General features: G+C 42.9%; 1 protein-coding gene across 1 annotated transcript; it reads right to left on the reverse strand.

The window, feature by feature from the left end:
• Positions 1-699: 699 nt before the first annotated feature.
• Positions 700-18,843, reverse strand: NAA30 (N-alpha-acetyltransferase 30, NatC catalytic subunit). Its single transcript, XM_064659545.1, has 5 exons — positions 18,741-18,843; positions 17,482-18,444; positions 10,033-10,156; positions 7,948-8,003; positions 700-1,070 (listed from the first exon to the last, which is right to left on the reverse strand). The coding sequence occupies exons 2-5, from the start codon at positions 18,439-18,441 to the stop codon at positions 933-935; spliced, it is 1,278 nt and encodes a 425-aa protein (XP_064515615.1). The 5' UTR covers positions 18,442-18,444; positions 18,741-18,843; the 3' UTR covers positions 700-932.
• Between the last annotated feature and the right edge of the window lie 495 nt (positions 18,844-19,338).

The raw sequence follows: 19,338 nt of genomic DNA on the forward strand, positions 1-19,338 counted from the left end.
CTTTTAGCAGCTACCCAAGGTTTTCAAAATAGCTCACACTTCTTGCTAGAAGAAGGGCCTTCCAAACCCTCGACTGGGAGAAGTATCCAAATTATAAAAATCTGAAATAATTTATTATCAAATCCAGAATTTAAATAAAAGCAAAATTTGTTGGTTTTTTTTTTTCCTTGCAAAGACAATTGAAGAAAGCAAAAGAATAAAAGCATGCATTCCAAACTTAGAGGTGAAGACAAATATACTTATCTATACAGGCACTGGCAGACGCAATTTAATGGTTACTGTTACTCGTTGTAACACACACCCCACCCTACAATACATGTTTTCATTCACTAATCACTGAGGTACCAATATTTAAGAATGGAAAAAAATTCAATATTGAAAAATAAAACCTAAAATTGAAGCCTTTCTTTTTTTTTTTTTCTTCTTCTTCCCCAGAAAACTATGGCAATTTCAGTATGAAATGTTAGTATGCTTATAGAATTTTACAATCTACGTTGGCTTTTTTTTGTGTGTGTGTGTGGTTTGTGGGGTTTTTGTTTGGGTTTTTTTTTTGTTTTTTTTTTTGAATTTTCTGGAACCAAAAGTGGCTTTCCCATACAGGTTCTGTGTATGTCAAGACAGTCAGTAATTGCAAATGAATGAACATTATCTTGGCTATCAACTGGCACATCTCTGGCTGGTACCAAAAGGACTCGGGAGTCGGAAAGAACCGGCTTTAATTCGGAACAAACGCGCCATGCCAAAGTGCAACGAAAATGTGCGACACTCAATGGGACACTGACAGGTTTTTGTTTTTTTTTTTTTTTTTTTTAAGAGCTGCATGGGAATCACTAAGTCCACCTGCAAAGCAATTTTGGGAACAAATTGCTTGGCATGCAAAGGCCGACTCTGCGCTGCCGGGGCCGGCGGTCGCTCCCGTGGGATGGGCTCTCCTAACGCAGCCATAGTTTCAGACGCAGTGCATCAACTCCGTTTAAATAGTATCTGAACAGCCTCTTGTCTCGCACAAAACCAAGGTTTTCATAAAGTTTCAAAGCAGACTTATTTGTGATTTCTGTTTCCAATACGACCTTGAAGGGGAAAGAAAGAAAAAAAAAGGAAGAAAAGGAGCAGCGTTAGCTGAGTAGGTCGTGTTAGTTCAGTAAGCAAATGCAAATATACGACTACTGAACCCATTTCAAAGGTTTTATTTAAAGGTACCTTTATGAGCAATGAGTGGAATTGATTCCTTCTTACACTCTTACTTAATGAAGCAATATTTCCACATTAAGCTTCCCATCCCCACACTGGAGCTTCCCACATTTTAAAAAAACAGCAGTTAAACAACAACTGTAATTGTAAACAACATGTCGAGATTTTAGTTCTTGGCTGCAAACAGAGTTTCAGTTCACCACCTAATAATTGGGGTAAAGAACACCATCAACAAATAAATCCCAAACAACCTCCATCTCCCAACATTCCCCCTCTCAAAAAAAACCCACCCAAAATCCAAGCAACCACAGGTGAAGGTCCAAAACGTACTCTGAATGAGCAACTGAACCTCTGCACGTTACAAAAACTTGGCATAGGAGGATTTGTTTATTTATTTAATATCTTTGACCTCTAAATCGTTAGATTTAGATAAAAGCTTCATATTGATACCAGCTGTCAGATCCAATGTTTGCAAGGAGTACTGGCTCTCAACACAAGTATCACAGAATGGTCTGTGTTGGAAGGGACCTTAAAGATCATCCCATTCCAACCCCCTACCACAGGCAGGGACACCTTCACTAGACCAGGTTGCTCAGGGTCCCATCCAACCTGGGTACCAACAAATACCCCAAACAAATCAGAGTGCACACCAGGAAGAAAGAGCATCTTTTCCCATCTTTTTCCACCCCGTGTTGTGAGATCCCAGTTGCAAGAACATCTGTCAGTAATAACTCAGACCAAAACCAAGTAGAAGTGTAGCCCAAATTAAGCAAAGACCTGAAATTGCCCCAGAAGTCTCAAATGCAGGTAAAAACTACACTGGCATTAACAAGAAGTTATTTAATAAACTCAAGTATCTCCCTCTGAATTTTCTCCCTCTTTCCTTCACGTGCACTGGACAGAGCTCTGCCACAACTAGTGATCCCAAACCCACTCCACATAATAAAAACTTGCTCTGCCTCTTTACTGCTGTCCTCCAGCTCATCTCTTTAAGGATTCTGCTCCTAAGGACAGGTCCTGGTTGCACAAGAACACAGGTTGAACTAATAATGTGACTCAATTCCATACATCCCCATGGCAATGAACATCCACACATTAAACAGGAGCTGATGGTCACTGTGGAAGGAGCACAGAATGGAAATACAGGACCACAATTTCAGCCTGGATTAAGTCAATCTGCTTTCTGGCCTCTGTGTCCCCCACTGCCTCCAGGCACACATTCCCATTCCCCCTCATGTCTCCTGCCAGCTCTCCAGGCTGGTTGCTGAGCTCCTTCCAAAGCCACCTGGCACAAAACCTTTCCTTTTTCTCTCCATGGGGTTTGTTTCCTGCAGCCTGAGGAGCAGCTACACCGGTGTGAAAGAGGGAGGCAGGCAGTGCCTGCACTGGTCACCTCCACTGAGATTTGAAAATCCATTTGATGTATATATTTGACTCAAGTTTCAAGCCGCTCTAACCACATTCCAATGGATTATTCCACCTGTGCTGCTCAGTCTGAGGATGTTGAAAGAACAATAAACAACCCACTGAACAATGTAAGACTTGGCAGTAGTTCGTTTTACAAAAAGGAACTAGAGTCACACATTAAAATATTAATCATCAGAGTTCTTAAATTACAGCAGGGCAGAGTTGTACACTTAAGACAACCTAATTCAATTCTTAGTCTTGTGGCAAGAATTAGAGATTGAATTTCTCTAGCTGGTACTTCACAGAGCACTACTATCAAGTCTTGTGACCTGATGGAGTACTCAACATCCTTATCCATTACAGTGGATAATAACTATTCATTTATAACTAATAATGGAAGCACAATAATTTTCCTGGAGAGTGCTATTTTCTACACATTGTACGGCTCCTTAATTCAAATTAAAAACAGAATATTAATGCCAGAGAGGAAATCTGACCCATGTAAATCCACCATGCAGAGGATTATTGGAATTCTTAGCTACAAATGGCATTCTCTCCCCAAAGTTTAGTAACCTGGCACAGTGATATAACAAATCTCTATTCAACTGCAAGCTCCAACACCTTGCAATGCTAAAACCCTTCCAACACTGCAGGTGATTGAACTGAAGGGAGTGGTTAAATGTTGAAATACAGGTTTGTTGGAATCCCACTACCTGAGTGAATGCTCATCTTGAAAGCAAATGCAGGAGATTTGCTCTGGTATTTCTAAGGAAATCTCAGCACAATGAAAAGCAATTCCCTGACCTCAACATGCTGCAGCTAAAGACAGGTTTCTATTACCTAAACGGGAAACACGGGCATATTTTATTCAAATTTCATTAGCTTTGTTTGGTGAAGAATGCACCTCTTCCTGTGTGAGATTTTCAATCAAGCTCCAAACCCTCAATCACTACATTTATTTCTGCTCTTCTGGGGTCGATTCTGTTGTACTCATAAGCCTGTTAAATCTCTGATAGCACAATCACATCCCCCCCTGGAGAGCAGCAAAGGATTGCATTTAACAGCATTTTCTGCTCAAGTTGCAGCTTTCTGAAGGTTGTTACTTTCTCTTTTATCTTAAATTTCATAAACCTTTTAGCTCAACTATCTAATTTTAACTGGGTTTAGAAGCAAGAAATGTTCTATACTGAGAGTGGAGTGCAATGTTTCTTGCTACTACACTTTCATAGCTTGAATTTATTCCTAAGCTGAAGATAATTGGAGTGGTGAAGCTTTCTTGCTTCTTCAGTTCAAACTCTGAATGAATTTAAGTTTAAAAACCAAGGCATGGAAAGGATACAGCCAAACCAAATAAGCAAATGAAGGAAGTGCTCCCAGCACTCCCTATTCTTACTTTCAAGTCTGACATATCATCAGACTCAAGTTATGGGGGCTTGTCCAGTGTCCTTAATCAATTTAAAACTGCCTTAACTTTTAAAGAAAGGCAGTACCCAAAATACAACACTTCATACCTTAGACGATTTATAGATTAAGGAAAAACTAAAATATTAATAATGTAATGATTTTAAATAGGATTCTATAAAAATACACATTTAATTTTTACTAGTGTGGTACTGAATTAGAAAGACACCAGTGTCAACATATCACTGGTGTGGTCAAAAAAAGTCACTTCAAATCAACCTAAAGTTTCCATAGGAATTCAGAATTCCTTTTCATGCTCTACATTTTGCTTAAAAAAAACCAAACAAAAAGCTTTTAGGAGTCCCACTTACAAGGGTCTTACTTTTTATTAGTTAGCAGTTGCATGGTACATTATTTCAGTAATATGAGGTGAGTGAATTGTATGCAGATTAGTCTGTCATTTGTTACAGATGGAAAACCTACATATGAATGAACAACTCCTCCTTTCTAATTGTAATTAAGGGATGTAACAATTCCACAGGAAGCTCTTCAGCAGCACAATTTTGGAAAATTGCCTGTCAGTAAAAAACTAAGGAAATGTACAAAAAGCAGGCAGACAGCACCTTGCTGCAGTCAACATACACTTTCCCTTTTTTAAACTGGGAGAAAAATCTTTTCACAGCTTTGGGGCTGGGGGTGAAACTATTCCCCTTCACCTGATTGACTTCCATAGTTCACCTTTCCTAAGCAACCAGCCTGTGGTTATCCTAAATCACTGTGGCCTGTTGGAAACTCAGGGTGTTGGGAGTTCACTACCCCAAATATTAGAAATCATTAACATCAAATGCCCGAGAAAATCACAAAGGCAAAAAAAAAAATAATAAAACCCAAAGATCCCTAAGTTTTGTTTGTAATGTTATATCCAGACACTCCAGCTCGAAGCAGGCTGCACTTTCTTCAGGCTTGAAGGTTATTTCTAGTTCACCCACCCACCCCCAACCTCAGATCACTTCCCTGGTTTCTATTCTAATGTAGGCCAGGGGCAGCTCCATGGGCAGCTCCTCCCCTCCACACGGATTCCATTCCAGCCAATTCACCTCCTCACTTACTCACCCCACTCAGAGAAACCACCCCTGTGCAAGGATATTGCCTCAGCTTTGAGGGATGGAGCCCAGCACAAACTGCCTCTCAGGCACTGCCTGACCACAGCAGCTCACACTGTAAATCACTTGTTCCACAGGCCTGCCTTAGTTTATTCCCAGTAAAATTGCTTACAGGAAGAAAAAAAAAAAACAACCAAATGTCCTTAATTGCTAAAATATTGGAATATCACTAAAATATTTGAAATGACAAATCACTACTGATGTGTGGCAAGATTTTCATCCGTGGTGTTGTATAAATCCTTAATTTTTTCAGGACTCAATGGTGATACCTCAAAAGTCCAATTTATGATACTCTGAAGAGTAACACACTGAACATTTATCAGATTCTACACCATAAGTTATTAAAGTTGAGTCTATTTACTGCATCTATTCCATAATTAGATTGAAGGGAAGAGTTTCCAAGCAGCCTTTGGAAATCTTTCATGACACCCACAGCTGCATATTTATGTTTTTAATCCTATTCCAAGCAGGTTTTAGAAAATAGCTTTTTTATTTTGAACTCCAGTTCATCTTATCTCAAGTAGCAGCATCTTTTTATTTCCACCATGCTTCTGATTTCATTAAAAGATGTAAGAAAATACCTTAAGAGCAGCAGGGATGATTAAACTATTTACACACCTCACAGAGACAAATTACTGTGATGCACAACTTCATGTTTGATCAGCTTTAAGCATCAATTAGCTAGAAACTGAACTCCTGAAAATTGTTGTAAAAAATGGTGAGGGCAAGAGTTGGACAGAGATTTTTAATGGGTGGCTTGTTGGATTTTTCAGATTGTGGTCATGACTGAAAACTCAAGTGGTACAAGCAACCACCACCATTATTTTGCACTATGTGTATGTGGAGGAAGCCCATACTTGGTGGCAAATTTAAAAAAAACCATGAAAACATTGGCTGTTTGGCTGTGGATAACCTGTATGTGGAAAAGAACACAGATATAATAAATCAGTGTGGATGTGCCTCTGTTGGTGGTGTAGAACATCAATAAAATCCTCTGCCTGCACTCCACGCTCCAAAATTGAGTTCCAAATTCTGCACCAGCACAAGACTCAGCTGATGCAGAAGCCCCCAAAAAGCAGGACATGAGTTTGGAATCGTCTTCCCACAAACAGGGTTACAGATTCCAAACTGGAAGTGAACCATGACTGCACCCACAGCACACACTTCAAGGAGTTTGAATTGTAGGGCCTTCAATTAAAGGGAACATGAACAGTATCTGAGAAATGCCCTCTGCCCCTAATCCAGAGCATTTATACAGCACCAGAGATGAAAATCTGTGACTAAGACTTAATGAGGCCTCACTGTAGACCAGCCTGCAACCCTTAGCACATTTACTGTATTTTTATGAAGATAAAAGCAGCTTAGAAATGAAGGTACATGAGAAGTAGCACACACAAATTCAGAAATCAGACAGTAATTACTGCAACTCAGAGCTTGAGCAGAAACAGCCAGTTCTACTCCTGACTCTCTAACAACAGTGGGCAATTCACTTCTCTGCATCTCAATATTCCAGCTGTGATGTGGACACTAGTCCTCAGTTATTTAGCCATTTTTTTAAATCTTGAATGCTCTAGCAGCAGCAAATCAACTCAAAACCACAGTGGAAAGCAACGGGGAAAACAAGCAAACCAACCTTTTTTTGATTAGTTCTCTGTAGTAAGTAGTAAAAGAGGTTACAGCAAGTGTTACATAGCATGAGAGAAGCAACAAGCCAAAACAAAGAACTTTAAAGAATTACAGGCTGAACTGTATTGCCCCAGCACGACATCAATTAGACAGGGGGGGGGGGAAAAGACACCAGTAAGTAGAGTCATGAAGGAATCTGAGGGGAAGAAAAATAACCACGATGAATGAAGTCAGAACACATCCAGGGATGCTACAAGAGGCAACAAGTGGAAAAACAAACAGGAGTATGTGCCCAGAAGTCCTGTGACACAAACTGTAGCTTTGCATAAGAAACTTCACCACAGGGCAGGGGGACAATTGAGGGAGCAGTTGAAAGGAGATAACAGAGAGATCAAAGGCTCCTTAACTGTGACACACTGAAACGACCCAGGGTGAGCACTTGTCAGGAACAAGGCAACAATTGCATTGTGCCCAGGAGATGGGAGTCAAAGGGACAGATAACCTGATTAAGGAGGATGGATGTAGGGAGAGCTCCTCACAAGTTAAACATGGTGCATAGAGACAGACAGTTTCTTTATATATATATAGAGAGAGAGAAAAAGAGTAGGGACTGTAATGTGGTAAAAGACTAACAACATTTAGGCCAGAGAAAGTTTGACAGTCGCTTTCCTTCCAAGTTTTTGTTGACATGCTAAATCACTCCAGCTCTGTTTGTGCTACCTAATAAGCTGTGCAGTGTCAGAACAGGCTGATGACTGATCAAGCCACACCGCAGCACCACAGCACACACTGTTCCAGGGGCAGGGCTACACACAGCACCACCTTACACTGCTCAGCAGCTCCTTACACTGCAGCCCGTGGAGGAAAATGTGCCTGGGAGGGAAGGCTGAGGCAGCTTCGCAAAGTAAAACAAAACCTGAAACGCTGAATTCCAGCACTTATGATAAATTTAGAAAATCCATCTCCTATTTGCGCCATTTCTTTTTTCTTTTATTCTGAGGAACTTCTTACCAAGTTTGCCACCTTTTATTATAAAGAACTCCTTACCATTTCTCACCTAAAAAAAGTCCTGTGGAAGAAAAACCTGTGAAACCAATCCACACATAGAGGAATGCAAACCATTTACATTATGAAAGTTTTTGATTTAGAAAAATCTTACCTCGTCACAATCTCCTTCAACCATAGCATAAATAGCTTTCTTAACCAAGTTTGTACCTGAAATACAGATTTCAGTAAGTGTCAGAGTTGCAGTGCAAAAAAAAAATGCTGGTTTATATATGACTGTGTGCTACCTACATGACATGACACCTGGGGAAGGCAGGGAGGAAAATAAGAACACAAGAAGTTGCAGTCAAGCTGCAGCCTCGAGTCTGAACAATAAAATAATCCTTGAAGTTATCCAGAGACTCAGCTTAAGTGCAAGATTCTTCTAACACGAGGATATTAGAAACAGGCTGCTATGCTTAACACAGTGTTATATATAGCCTTCCAAGATGTGATTCATTCCTTTTTGTTGCATTTAAAGGCAAAATCTGCTGGCGTGCAGTTGAAGGACATTCATCTTCCAAGGGAATTTCCTCTTACTAAAACAAATACTTCTATTAGTAACAGAACTTATGAAACCACTTTTCTTGTGGCTCACTCCCCTCTGGATTTGCTAGGATCTAATAATACTGTTGAAGCCCATCCCTTCCCCTCAGTCAAGCATTAATTTAATTTTTTTATCATTATTTTTCATCTATTTCACAACAGTTCTACAGATGTAATATCCCTACCTGTCTGTAGAATTGGGGTGAAATTGAAAGTTGATTTCAAAGTTATTAGTAGAAAAAACTGCTGTTCAATGAAATTGCATAAATCTCACTTCCATAAGAAGGCTAAGGAAAAGGAAAAAAAACCCCAAGGAATCTAGGGAATGTTGGAAAGTATTCTCAAAACTTTAATCAATTAAGATTTTTCATTGAACATATGATAAAACTGTACTACATTTAAAGCAGATCTTCAGATTAGCAGCACACTTTGAGAAACAGCAAGGTGGCAAATGTAGGAAAAAGTCAACATATATAATGCTAAAGTAAGCAAGGTTTTAAAGATAAATTCTATTTATACAATTCTAACATAACCAACTGACTAAAGGGAGGGAAAAATCTTGCAGAGATCTTCATCATAACAGCATTAGCTCTTATTTACTTATGAATCCAAGCACCTGCAATTAAATTATGGCAGACTCCTTCATGACTCAGCTAAAAGCAAAGGAGAGACAGTGATTCCTCAGTATCCTTCTCCCTCTGCTCCACTACAGAAACCAACAATGGCTTTTGAATTTGCACTGGAGAGAAAAAAAACCTGTACACGCTTGAACAGTCATGAAAATACATATACTGCAAGTTTCTTGAAGGTTATTTTTTGAAGAGAGCAAACACAGTGGTACATTCTGCAATGTATCACTGTATTTTTCAATTGGAAGTAATTTTCTGTCCTTAATCACAGAAGTATGAGCTGTTCAGTGTACATGAGTGGTGAAGCACATTTTAAGCTTTAAAGCTGACGTCCGTGTTTTAAGTTAAAAACATGTTCCAAAATGTAATTTCACAATAACCAGCACAAAAAAATTAAGTTCCATAAGAACAAATCTTTAATTAAGCCAACCTGGATAACTGGTGTCAGAATGAAAATCCCTTCATCGGGGCAAAACTGATTAATGAGGGAGGGCAAACTCCCTGCCAAGAGTGATTTCTTTACCATGGAACTCCCCAACAGAACAGATCTCCATTTCAATCATGCAAGTAACAATACACAGCTATTTTTCTTCACTTATTAATGCAATAATGAGCTCCATACAATTCTCCCCAACGGGCAATATATGCATAATTTATAGGGAGAAGCCAGGGAATAAGTTCACTGAAAAGAAGAGCCTGAACACAACATGGAAATACAGTGATGAGGGCACACATAAAAACACAAAGCAATTCCCACTGGTGTTACTTGACAGGGGTAATAGGCAGAGGTCAGGGGCTGCTGCCTGCCTCTCTTTTTAGCTTTATCATATCCCAGGTGTGAACCTCAAAGGGCATCTCAGGTTATTTTAACAAAATCAGAGAGGCCACGGGGGAGCTCGTGCGGTTGAGTAAGTCGGGGATGACAGACAGACAAACCACCAGTTCAGCTCAAATCTTCGTGACAGCTACAGTTATCCCAAAGACAGGATTTGAATAAGAACAAAAAAAAAAGGCTTTTTTCTTACCAATTCCTTTTCTTCTGTATTTGGAATCCACTGCTAACATGGCTATATAACCTCTGCGGAACATCTTTTTGTGCATATCCAGCTTGCAGACGATGGCACCTACACACTCCTCCCCTACCATGGCCTTAAAGACAAACAGACATTCTCAGTTTGGCATCTCCAGTGCCACCAAAAGCAGCAAACCAAGTTCATTTTTTTAAGTGAAACAGCCACAAAAAACTCATTTCTATAAAAAGGCTACGAAAAGATAGCGAAATGAATTTTAGAAATATCTCAAAAAATATTAATATCAGTAAAAGACTTTTATTTCTTTATTACATTCCAGTAAACTTAAAATTAACAACCAGTGAATTGTCCTGGAGAGAACCACATTTCACAAAGTCTACAGGCAAGAACATGTGTGATTGAAAGGGGAAATAAATAAAATAAAATACCAGGTTAAAGCATAAATCACCCTTTCACATGGGCTTCTGCAGAGGGGGAAAAAAGTCCATTCCTATTTTATACTGATCTGAATTTTCCTGTATGAGGGCTGTGGTAGATAACATGCTTAATTTTTGTCTGGTTTTAATGTCAAGGCCACAAAGGATCGGGGAAAAGTGTTGCTGCATTTAATCTTTGGAAAGGGTAGTTTTCAGTCATCTGACACCAGAGGACAAACAAAAAAGCACAGTTAATTTCACACACTTTTAACTATTCAGAGGTTTCATTTGTTAAGAGCTGTGCACTGGCAGTTAATCCCAATGGCATTGTCTCAGGATCTGTGGTCAAGGAGATGTAGTCACTCTGAAATATCAAGAAAAACCCCAAAAAGAAAAGAACCCAAACACTATCCAAGCACTTGCCCTGTGTTCAGCAGAATTTTACCATGAAATAGAAAAAGAAAAACTGAGTGATGAGCACGAGGGATTAATGACATTATAACCTGCAGCAGTAACACCGAGCAATGCTCAGAGCAGGACAGCATCCAAGGGGAGGAGGAATTCCTGGGCACTCAGAAAAGATGGGCAGACATAAAAAGAAACTCCTAACTGTACACAGGGGTGTCTAAAGGGATGCACAGACAGACCTGTGTCTGCAGGGGGAACCAGCCTTGGGCTCAAGTGCAGCAGCTAAACCGGGACTACAGCACATGATTGGCACAAGCATGTGCTGGCACAGAGTCTGGATAATTCAAGTTTACAAGTGTAACACAAGCCAAATAAAAAACACTTGCTAGAGCCAGTGTTGCCAGGGCTCAGAGCAGCCCACCTGTGAACCCAGAGCTCCTAAGTCTAAACTGTATAGTCTCCAAACACCTGAACCTTTTTGTACACAGCTTTGTGGGGTGAAACTCCCACAGACAGAAGGTTCCTTCATGCAGGTTGTCCTGCAGGCTCACACACACAGGCTCTTCACCCCAAAAAGAATAATGTCTTGGAGCATCTCCACCTGGATGGTGGGTTATTAACCAAGTTAGCAACTAGGAACTGTATCAAAGGTGAAATGAAGCAGCCCAAAAATGTACAAGCTGCAGTTCCAAAGCCCTATGATACAGCATGATCTTAACTCCATTTCTAATAGAGCTGAAGCAAATATAATTATCGCTAAGTTTTTATTTGGCAGGAAAACACGTTTTTAGCAGTATCCAAGAACAACCCTGAGCAATCTAACAAGTGATTGTTTAAAACAACAAACAAAAGCTGTAGCATGATCTAACTGGACTGAAATACCCTAAGCAGCCCTTCATTTGTTCCAAAACACAGTTTATTCCACAGAAAAGAGAAGCTGTACTTATACTAGAACTGTGTATGCAAAGTTTCAGCTCAAGGCAAGTTCTGTATCTCGGCTCAGACCTGAGAAAACCAGGGAGTTAAATAAAGAGTATCTTCAGCCAGACTGCTCAGAACATTGCTATAATTATGCAGACTACCTAGATGTAATCTTATACCTCACCAAAAAAAAAAAAAAAAAGCACACCACAAACCAGCATGTTATAGTTATGCTTTGCCCTCAAGTGAACACGTGCAAACTGTTGATCCTGACAGTTACGTGGAGAATTTTTAAGATTTTTTTTCTTTTTACACACTTCAAGAGTAGTGACAATCTGGACACTCTGCATATCTGTGTTCTTGCTTGTTTAGGGCACTTTTCAGGAACGTTCTGTTCATGAATCATATATTTAAAATGCTAAATGAACAGCAAAGAACTTTGGTTTAGTAATCAAAGAAGCAAATACCCACTGGTTTTACCACTGCTGCCAGAGAGCTGAATAAAGAATGACTTTGTTACCAGTTCCCCAAACACTTCAACCTATTTCTCTGTCTTCAGGCAGGTAAATCTGGCAGTAAATCTATGGCTGTTCCACCCACAGAGGGAGTGCTGCATTTCCACCTCAATTTGAGGGGGTTTTTTTGTTGCCTTCTCTCTCCTTTCTCCTTCTCTCCAACCTTCTGCAGAGCTGGAAATGAACCTCAACTGTGATGTGAAGCTTCGTAATTAATTTCCTGAGGAAAGTTAAACTGTGTAAATAAAAAAAAACCAGACTGAAATAGGGAGAGTGAGAAGGAGAGAAAAAAAGTAGCTCCCACACAACACCATTTATGAAGAGATAACCATGGGCCAAATTTTCTTTTCACGTATGAGAGGAGTTCTAAATGTAAGAGTTCCTACGAACAGCATCGAGCCCAAGTCACTATTATATATCATAAAACCCACAGAGTACTATAACATCTACTTCAATCCTAAATTATTAGTAGCAGGATTAACATACATGAATCCAAATCCAGTATTTGCATCAACTTTGTGCCTATGAATAAGTTTAAATGTTTAAAACAAACTAGATTTTAATATACTGGAAGAGTTAGTACAGAAACGTCTGTAAATCAGCAAGAACATAACTTGTCACAAAATCAATCAATTTGTACTAATTTCATTAGCAAAGATGGCATTAAGTCTTTCAAACTCAGAGTATGCATTTAATACCCAGATCCTGGGACTTCTGTTCCTATTTAAAGAAGATTAAAACAAGCAACTGGCCCCAAATGGGAAGTATTTTAAATACTTTACAACTCAAACACGGTAGAACCTGCACTACTGCACCACATTTTCCTTTCACACCTGCACCAAAATCCATCCCTAAGTATCCCAGACATAGCTCTGTAAGGACTGGCTTACATTTAGGGATCATGTTACTGAATGCCATTAGAGGATACATTCAGGCTAATGGATTTAACCCCGGGTCTGGCACTTCAGGCAGAGCTCTTCCCGAAACTGGGCAAATAACTCCATCCCTCTGCTCCCACTCCACAAAACTGGAAACCAGTAATTTCCTCCTCCCATGCAAGGGACTCCTTCTCCCACTGCTGGAATAACCACACTGGCTCCTGTTCCCTGCTCAGGTGCTGCAGTGACTGGAGTTTTCACAAAGCCACCAGCAGCCTGTATCTTAAACCATGATCACTCCTAAAAACAAACTGGAATACAGAGTTTGCAAACTGGGAATGAATCCTATAAAACTTCTCCCTACATCTGCCACGTCTGACTTCTCAGACACCCTCCCAACTTTTCCAGTTTTCCTTTCATGCCCCAGGTTTTCCACGACTGAAAAACAGGGATGGCGCCTCACCAGTCTTAATTTCAACACTAAGTACACTGGGACTCTCAAATAAAATCCAATTTAAAGAAAAAAAATGCAAAGCATTAACATAAAACAAGATCTTAACTGCAGTCATTTAGGATTTGCAACACATCTAAAACCACTTACATGGAATTAATAGGTTATTTTTAAACTTGTGAAAGTTTAAATTATAAATGCTGCTATAGCTGGTGGTAAAGCTAAGAATCCAATAAAAGCACAGATTTTCCAGATTTTTCTTAAAAGGCAGCTGAATGGTGCAGTGAATTACAGGAGAGGTTACAGCACTCAGCCAGAGCTCAGCTTTTATTACATCCTGCCTTATCCAAACTCTGGCACAGAGCAAGGTTTCCTAAGCTCACCTCTCCCACGCTGAAGGATTTGGAGAACAATTTTCTGAAATATTTAATATACCAGTTTTAAATACAGGTTTGAGAACTTTCACACTGCTAAGACTAGAAGCTGCAAAATAAACCCACTTTAAAAGGAAGCTACAACTTTGAAAGTGCATTTACAATCATTGTGGGGACAAAGATGTGGTGACGCTTAAAAATACTCCAAGTGAAAGACAAGATCCCCCTTTCCCCTGTCAGTTTTTGGCAGAGGACTGGTTATCATGGGTAATTTGAAAATCAACTGGGCTGACAGAGCTCCTGGGAATAAGTAAAAACCAGGTATTTACAGAGCACCCACACCTAACACACAGTGCAAACCTGCTCTCCCAAAGACAGGTGAAACCTGAGTTTAAACAGACAGTTGGAGGTTCTCAGAATCACAGAATGGTTTGGGATGGGAGAGGCCTTAAAGACCATCTAGTTCCAAATCCCTGCCATGGACAGGGACACCTTCCACTAGAGATTTATAGAAGAGAAAGTTATTAACTTGCAACAGCTCAGTTGCTGCAGTGCTAGCCCTGAAGTCAAGAAAAGTTACCCAGGCAAATCTGACATTAAAATTAACAGGGTTTTAAGATTCCCAGTATCTCCATGTCCTTTTAAAGTGGAATATGAACTTCTTTGAGTGTACAGTTAGGAAGTGGTTTGATCCAGCACACTGATGACCAATTAGCACTGGTCCTGTGCCTTTCCCCCCCAGCTGTGCATCCTCACCTCTTCTCCTGCTCCAGGGCCTGGGACATCCTACATTAATATATTTGGAGCTCTAAACCCAGAGAACATGACCCTAAAACATATATAAACATACACACTTATAAAAATATTGTGGTGGGAGGGCTATCTTGGCTTCCCAAATCAGAGAAACACAAGGGCTAGCACAAGCCAGGAAGAGGGAGTTGAACAGAAAGGAAAACATGTGGCACTTTGGGTTGCACCAGCCACTAAAGCAATATTGCAACTTGCTGAGTTTTGGCTTGGCCTTTAGAAGTTTCCAACCCAGGAGATAAAAATCACCAGGAATAAAGTTAATAATGCCCCCAGAAAATAGGTTTGCATTGTCACGATAGGAAAATGATGGTCCACTGCATAAAACATCAGCAAGGGCCAAATGCTGATTATTTCTGGAAAACACACATCCCATCTCCAATCTCAGTGGATTTGTACTTTCCCCTCACAGGGAGGGAAAAGGAAAGGTGCCCATGGAACACAATGAAGACAGGTGAGGATGTACTGGAAGATTTTAAAAATGGTGATGGTGAAATTCAGCAAAAGAATTGACTGAACCCTTACAGATCTTTTTTCAAATACAATCAAATCACAGGCCAAGCCCTTTTCCCAAGACAATCAAAACCCAACTAAAACCTGAAGCCAGAAGAGAGTGAGGCCACAAGGCATTAAAGACAAATGATTCTGTGAGATCAGGCACTAAGCTTCTCGTTCACTATCCTGACACTCCTCCTGGTAATTGGAATATGCAGTCCCTGACTGAAGATAAATATTTTAAAGGGACTTAGCAGTAGTTCAGGAATCCATTAACTGCAGGGGCAAGTTAAATATTATAGAAGATAAAGTCTTCAAGAAAACCTCTAAAAAACAAACCTTAAAAACACTAAAACCAGTCACAAAACACCTCCATGAAACTTGACTCAGCAAACTGCAAGACTTTCCAATTATTAAGCAGATGACAATTTGCAAGTTTTAGACACTCACAGCCATATATTCTTCTCTACAGTTTTATGTACTTTACATTGTGCCCATCTTTCTAAAAAGAATGGCAAATACACTGAGTTCAGGAAAAGTTTTGTTGACTCTTTGAGGCTGTCAAAAAGATGAAACTGTCACTACAAAACAAGCTGAAGACACTTTCTCTTCCTTGAGTGATATCTCATTCTTTGAATGCACTTATTAGAAATCATCTGTTTTAGTGCTCTGTCAAACAACTTGTCATTGCTCTTTTCATAACAAAATTCTTCAGTTATTCCCTGACAAAAAAAACCCCATAATGATTTAAAATCTAAACAAGTGCACTGTGATCTCAGAGTATCCAACATTGCCAGTGATACACTTGATGCTCCAAGTGTGGACTTTTGCAGCTCAGGAGCATTTTTCTCTCAGTAAGAGGTAAATCAGTCACACACAGAGCTCAGTGCTTGAAAAGCACCACTGTGCTCTGCTCAGCATCCTTCTAATGGCAAACATGACTTTGCATCCAACAATGCTCTCCAATATTTTCATATTCTGTTGTGTTCCAGAAGGTAATGCTTTGCTCAACTTCCTATAAGCCTACTGTGTTCCCTCTGCAGGGTTTTAAGAAGCACAACTCTGAAAATCCTCCTATAAATCATACAAATCCTCCTATAAATTATACCAGATCCTAAACCAAGAACATTCAGGAAGTTTAGGGCCAGATGGGCTCCATTAACCTCACCTCCTCTACTCGCTCTATCAAAATTTCACAGAGATACCCCTGAACTGGAGGGTGTCCTGGCTCTGGGTAAACCAGACCTTTCAGAGAGGTGTCCAGCCTTGATTAAAACATCAAGGGCTAAGAATTCATCATTTACCTTACCAAGGAAGTGCCACACACTCCCCAAAACGTTCTGTTGTGCAGATGTAAGTGTACATATGAGTAAATCAAACACAGCTAAGCTCTTCCTATGCCCAGACACCCCTCAGGCCAACTTATGCTCACTTTCTTACCCTTGTGGATGAATTATCATCCTAAAAGCAGCTGAGACACAAGAAGTGCTAAACGTTTAGGAAGGCAGAGGGAGGGGCAGCTAAACCAATCTTTCAGTAGTGCAGCAGGAAGAACGTAAAACTAAATAGATTGTTAGTACAGGGAGACAATCTGAGCAACACGAGGATTTCTGTGAGCACTATCACACCTGTAAAAGCAACACAGCTGGACTTGTCTTTGTCAAAGTAAGCTCACGGATCAAAAAGTCTGCTAAGCCTTTCACAGTTCCTCTCCACCTACCACTTACCATTTATGTGCCAGCCCTGCTTTAGTCAGTTTTAAAGCCATTGTGCAAGAATCACTAAGCAGTTGTTGTAAGGCATTAGTGGACTAAGTACTTTCTTTTTCAAATCCAAACCCAGGAACTGAGAGAGAATAATAAAATGAGCTACCAAAGGTCACAAAAGTCAATGTCAAAACCCCGATTAGAAGCCTTGGATTTCTGGATCCCAGCCCTGTGCTCAAACCCTTTCCTCACCACTTAAGACACGTGTTAACAAACGCAGGATCTTGGGGCATTGCTTTACTTACACATGCACAGGTCACCGGGGGACAGGTACTTCCACAACAGCTTGGTTTTATCCACAAAGAGATTATTTAAAGTATTTCCACAAACCCTTCCATCCTCTCCTCCCCAGCCCCAAACCACTCCCAACTCCTGCCCTCCCTGCCACCCCCGCCTCCCCTCGAGCACTTACCAAAAAGCAAAGTTGTGGCCAGTTGTGGATAAAATACCTATAAGTGTAAATGGAGTAGGGTTCAGACAGATCTTTGGTGATCAGTCTCATGATATCGGGCATCTGCAGCTCTGACTCGTACTGGACGTATCGTATCGTTAGGTCCTCCTCGGGCTGACAGTCCGTTCCCGAGCCTTTCAAACTGCAGGCAGCCGCTAAGGACCCGGAGAGGAGCTGCAGGGACTCCTCCTCCTCCTCCCCTCCTTCATCCCCCTCCTCCTGCTCTTCCTCCTCCAAGCCAGTCTCTCCCGCCAGCCCATTGCGGGCTGCAGTCTTAGCAGCAGCAGCGGCGGTCGCGGTGGTGGCAGCAGGCTGGCTCCTGTCCCCTTTTCCAGGGGGGGAAGCAGCAGGAGGAGGAGAGGGTGCAGTCCTTCCCTGGGGAGGGAGGTGGTTGGCGTGGGGGGCCGAGCAGGGCGCCGCGGCGGGGGCGGCGGCGGGGGGCGGCTGCTGCTGCTGTCCCGAGCCCATTGTTTTGCTGGCTCGCTTGTTCTCCAGCCCCTCGGGGGCCGCCGCGGCCTCCGCGCCCAGGATCTTGCCCTTGAGGGAGGCCCGCAGGTGCCGCAGCTCGGGGCTGATGAGGCCGTTGAGCTGGTGGTTGTGGTGCGGGGGGTGGTGGTGGCGGTGGTGGTGCCGGTGCTGCGGGGCCCCCTTGTCGCCGCTTCCTCCTCCTCCTCCTCCTCGCTGCTGCTCCCGCTCCCGGCCGCCCGCGGGTCCCTCCTCTTCCTCCTCCTCCTCCTCCTCTTCGGCCTCCTCGTCCTGGGCGCCGGTGCAGGCGGCGGCGGCGGCGGCATAGGAGGCGGCGGCGGCAGCGGAGGAGGAGGAGGAAGCGGCCCCCCCTCCTCCTCCTCCCGCGGGGAAGGGGGAGAGCGTGTCCCCCTGCGGGGACAGGACGCTGCTAGGCCCCGGCGGAACCTCGGCCATGTCCTACGGGAGAGACCGACACAAACTCACCGGGGAGGAGGAGGGGGCGGCGGCGGGGGGCGCCAGGCCGAGCAGGGGAGACGGGGAATGGGGGAAAGGGGGGGCGCGGCGGCCTCACGGGCCGCGCTCGGCGGGGAGCGCGGAGCGGAGGGGGGGGGGGCGCGAACAAAGGCACGCGCGGTGCCCGGGCCGCGCCTCGCCGCCCCGCCAGCGCCTGTGCGGGCCGCCCCGGTGCCCCCAGGGGCTCGGGCGGGGCCCGTCCCGGCTCCGGGCCGGGGTCCCCCCGCCGCCCCACTCACCGCCCGCCCGGGCCGCTCCCGCTCCGCCGCCGCCAAGCGCGGCCGTAAAACACCCGCCGACAGCGCCGGCCGGCCCCGCGCGCGCGACGCTTCCGCGCTTGGCGGCGGCGCCTGGTGACGGAGGGGCGGGGCGGGGAGGGGAGGGGCGGAGCCGCCGCGGTCGGGCGGGGCCGTGTGCAGAGAGCCCTCAGAGGGCGCGGGGAGGGGAGGGGGGGGTACAGGGGTCCGGGATAGGGGATACAGGGATACAGGGACAGAGGATACAGGGATACAGGGACAGAGGATACAGGGATACAGGGACAGAGGGAGGCAGGGATACAGGGATACGGAGACACAGCGATAGAGGGATACAGGGATAGAGGGACAATCACGGAGGGACACAGGCATACAGGGACACGGGGATACAGGGACACGAGTATACACTGACACAGAGTTACAGGGATATAGGGATATAGGGACACGAGTATACACTGACACAGAGTTACAGGGATATAGGGATATAGGGACACGAGTATACACTGACACAGAGTTACAGGGATATAGGGATATAGGGACACGGGTACAGGGATACAGGGACAGAGGGACACAAGGGTGGAGG

This window comes from Pseudopipra pipra, chromosome 6 (genome assembly GCF_036250125.1).
Source record: "Pseudopipra pipra isolate bDixPip1 chromosome 6, bDixPip1.hap1, whole genome shotgun sequence".
NCBI lineage: Eukaryota > Metazoa > Chordata > Aves > Passeriformes > Pipridae > Pseudopipra > Pseudopipra pipra.

Bases quoted from the DNA above. Each gene is read 5' to 3' on its own strand.
- NAA30 (XM_064659545.1), bottom strand. From the start codon at position 18,441: ATGGCCGAGGTTCCGCCGGGGCCTAGCAGCGTCCTGTCCCCGCAGGGG. The intron at 8,004-10,032 runs GTAAGAAAAAAG...TCTGTATTTCAG, and splicing joins ATACAGAAGAAAAGGAATTG to GTACAAACTTGGTTAAGAAA. The intron at 1,071-7,947 runs GTAAGATTTTTC...TTCCCCTTCAAG, and splicing joins TTGAAGGAGATTGTGACGAG to GTCGTATTGGAAACAGAAAT.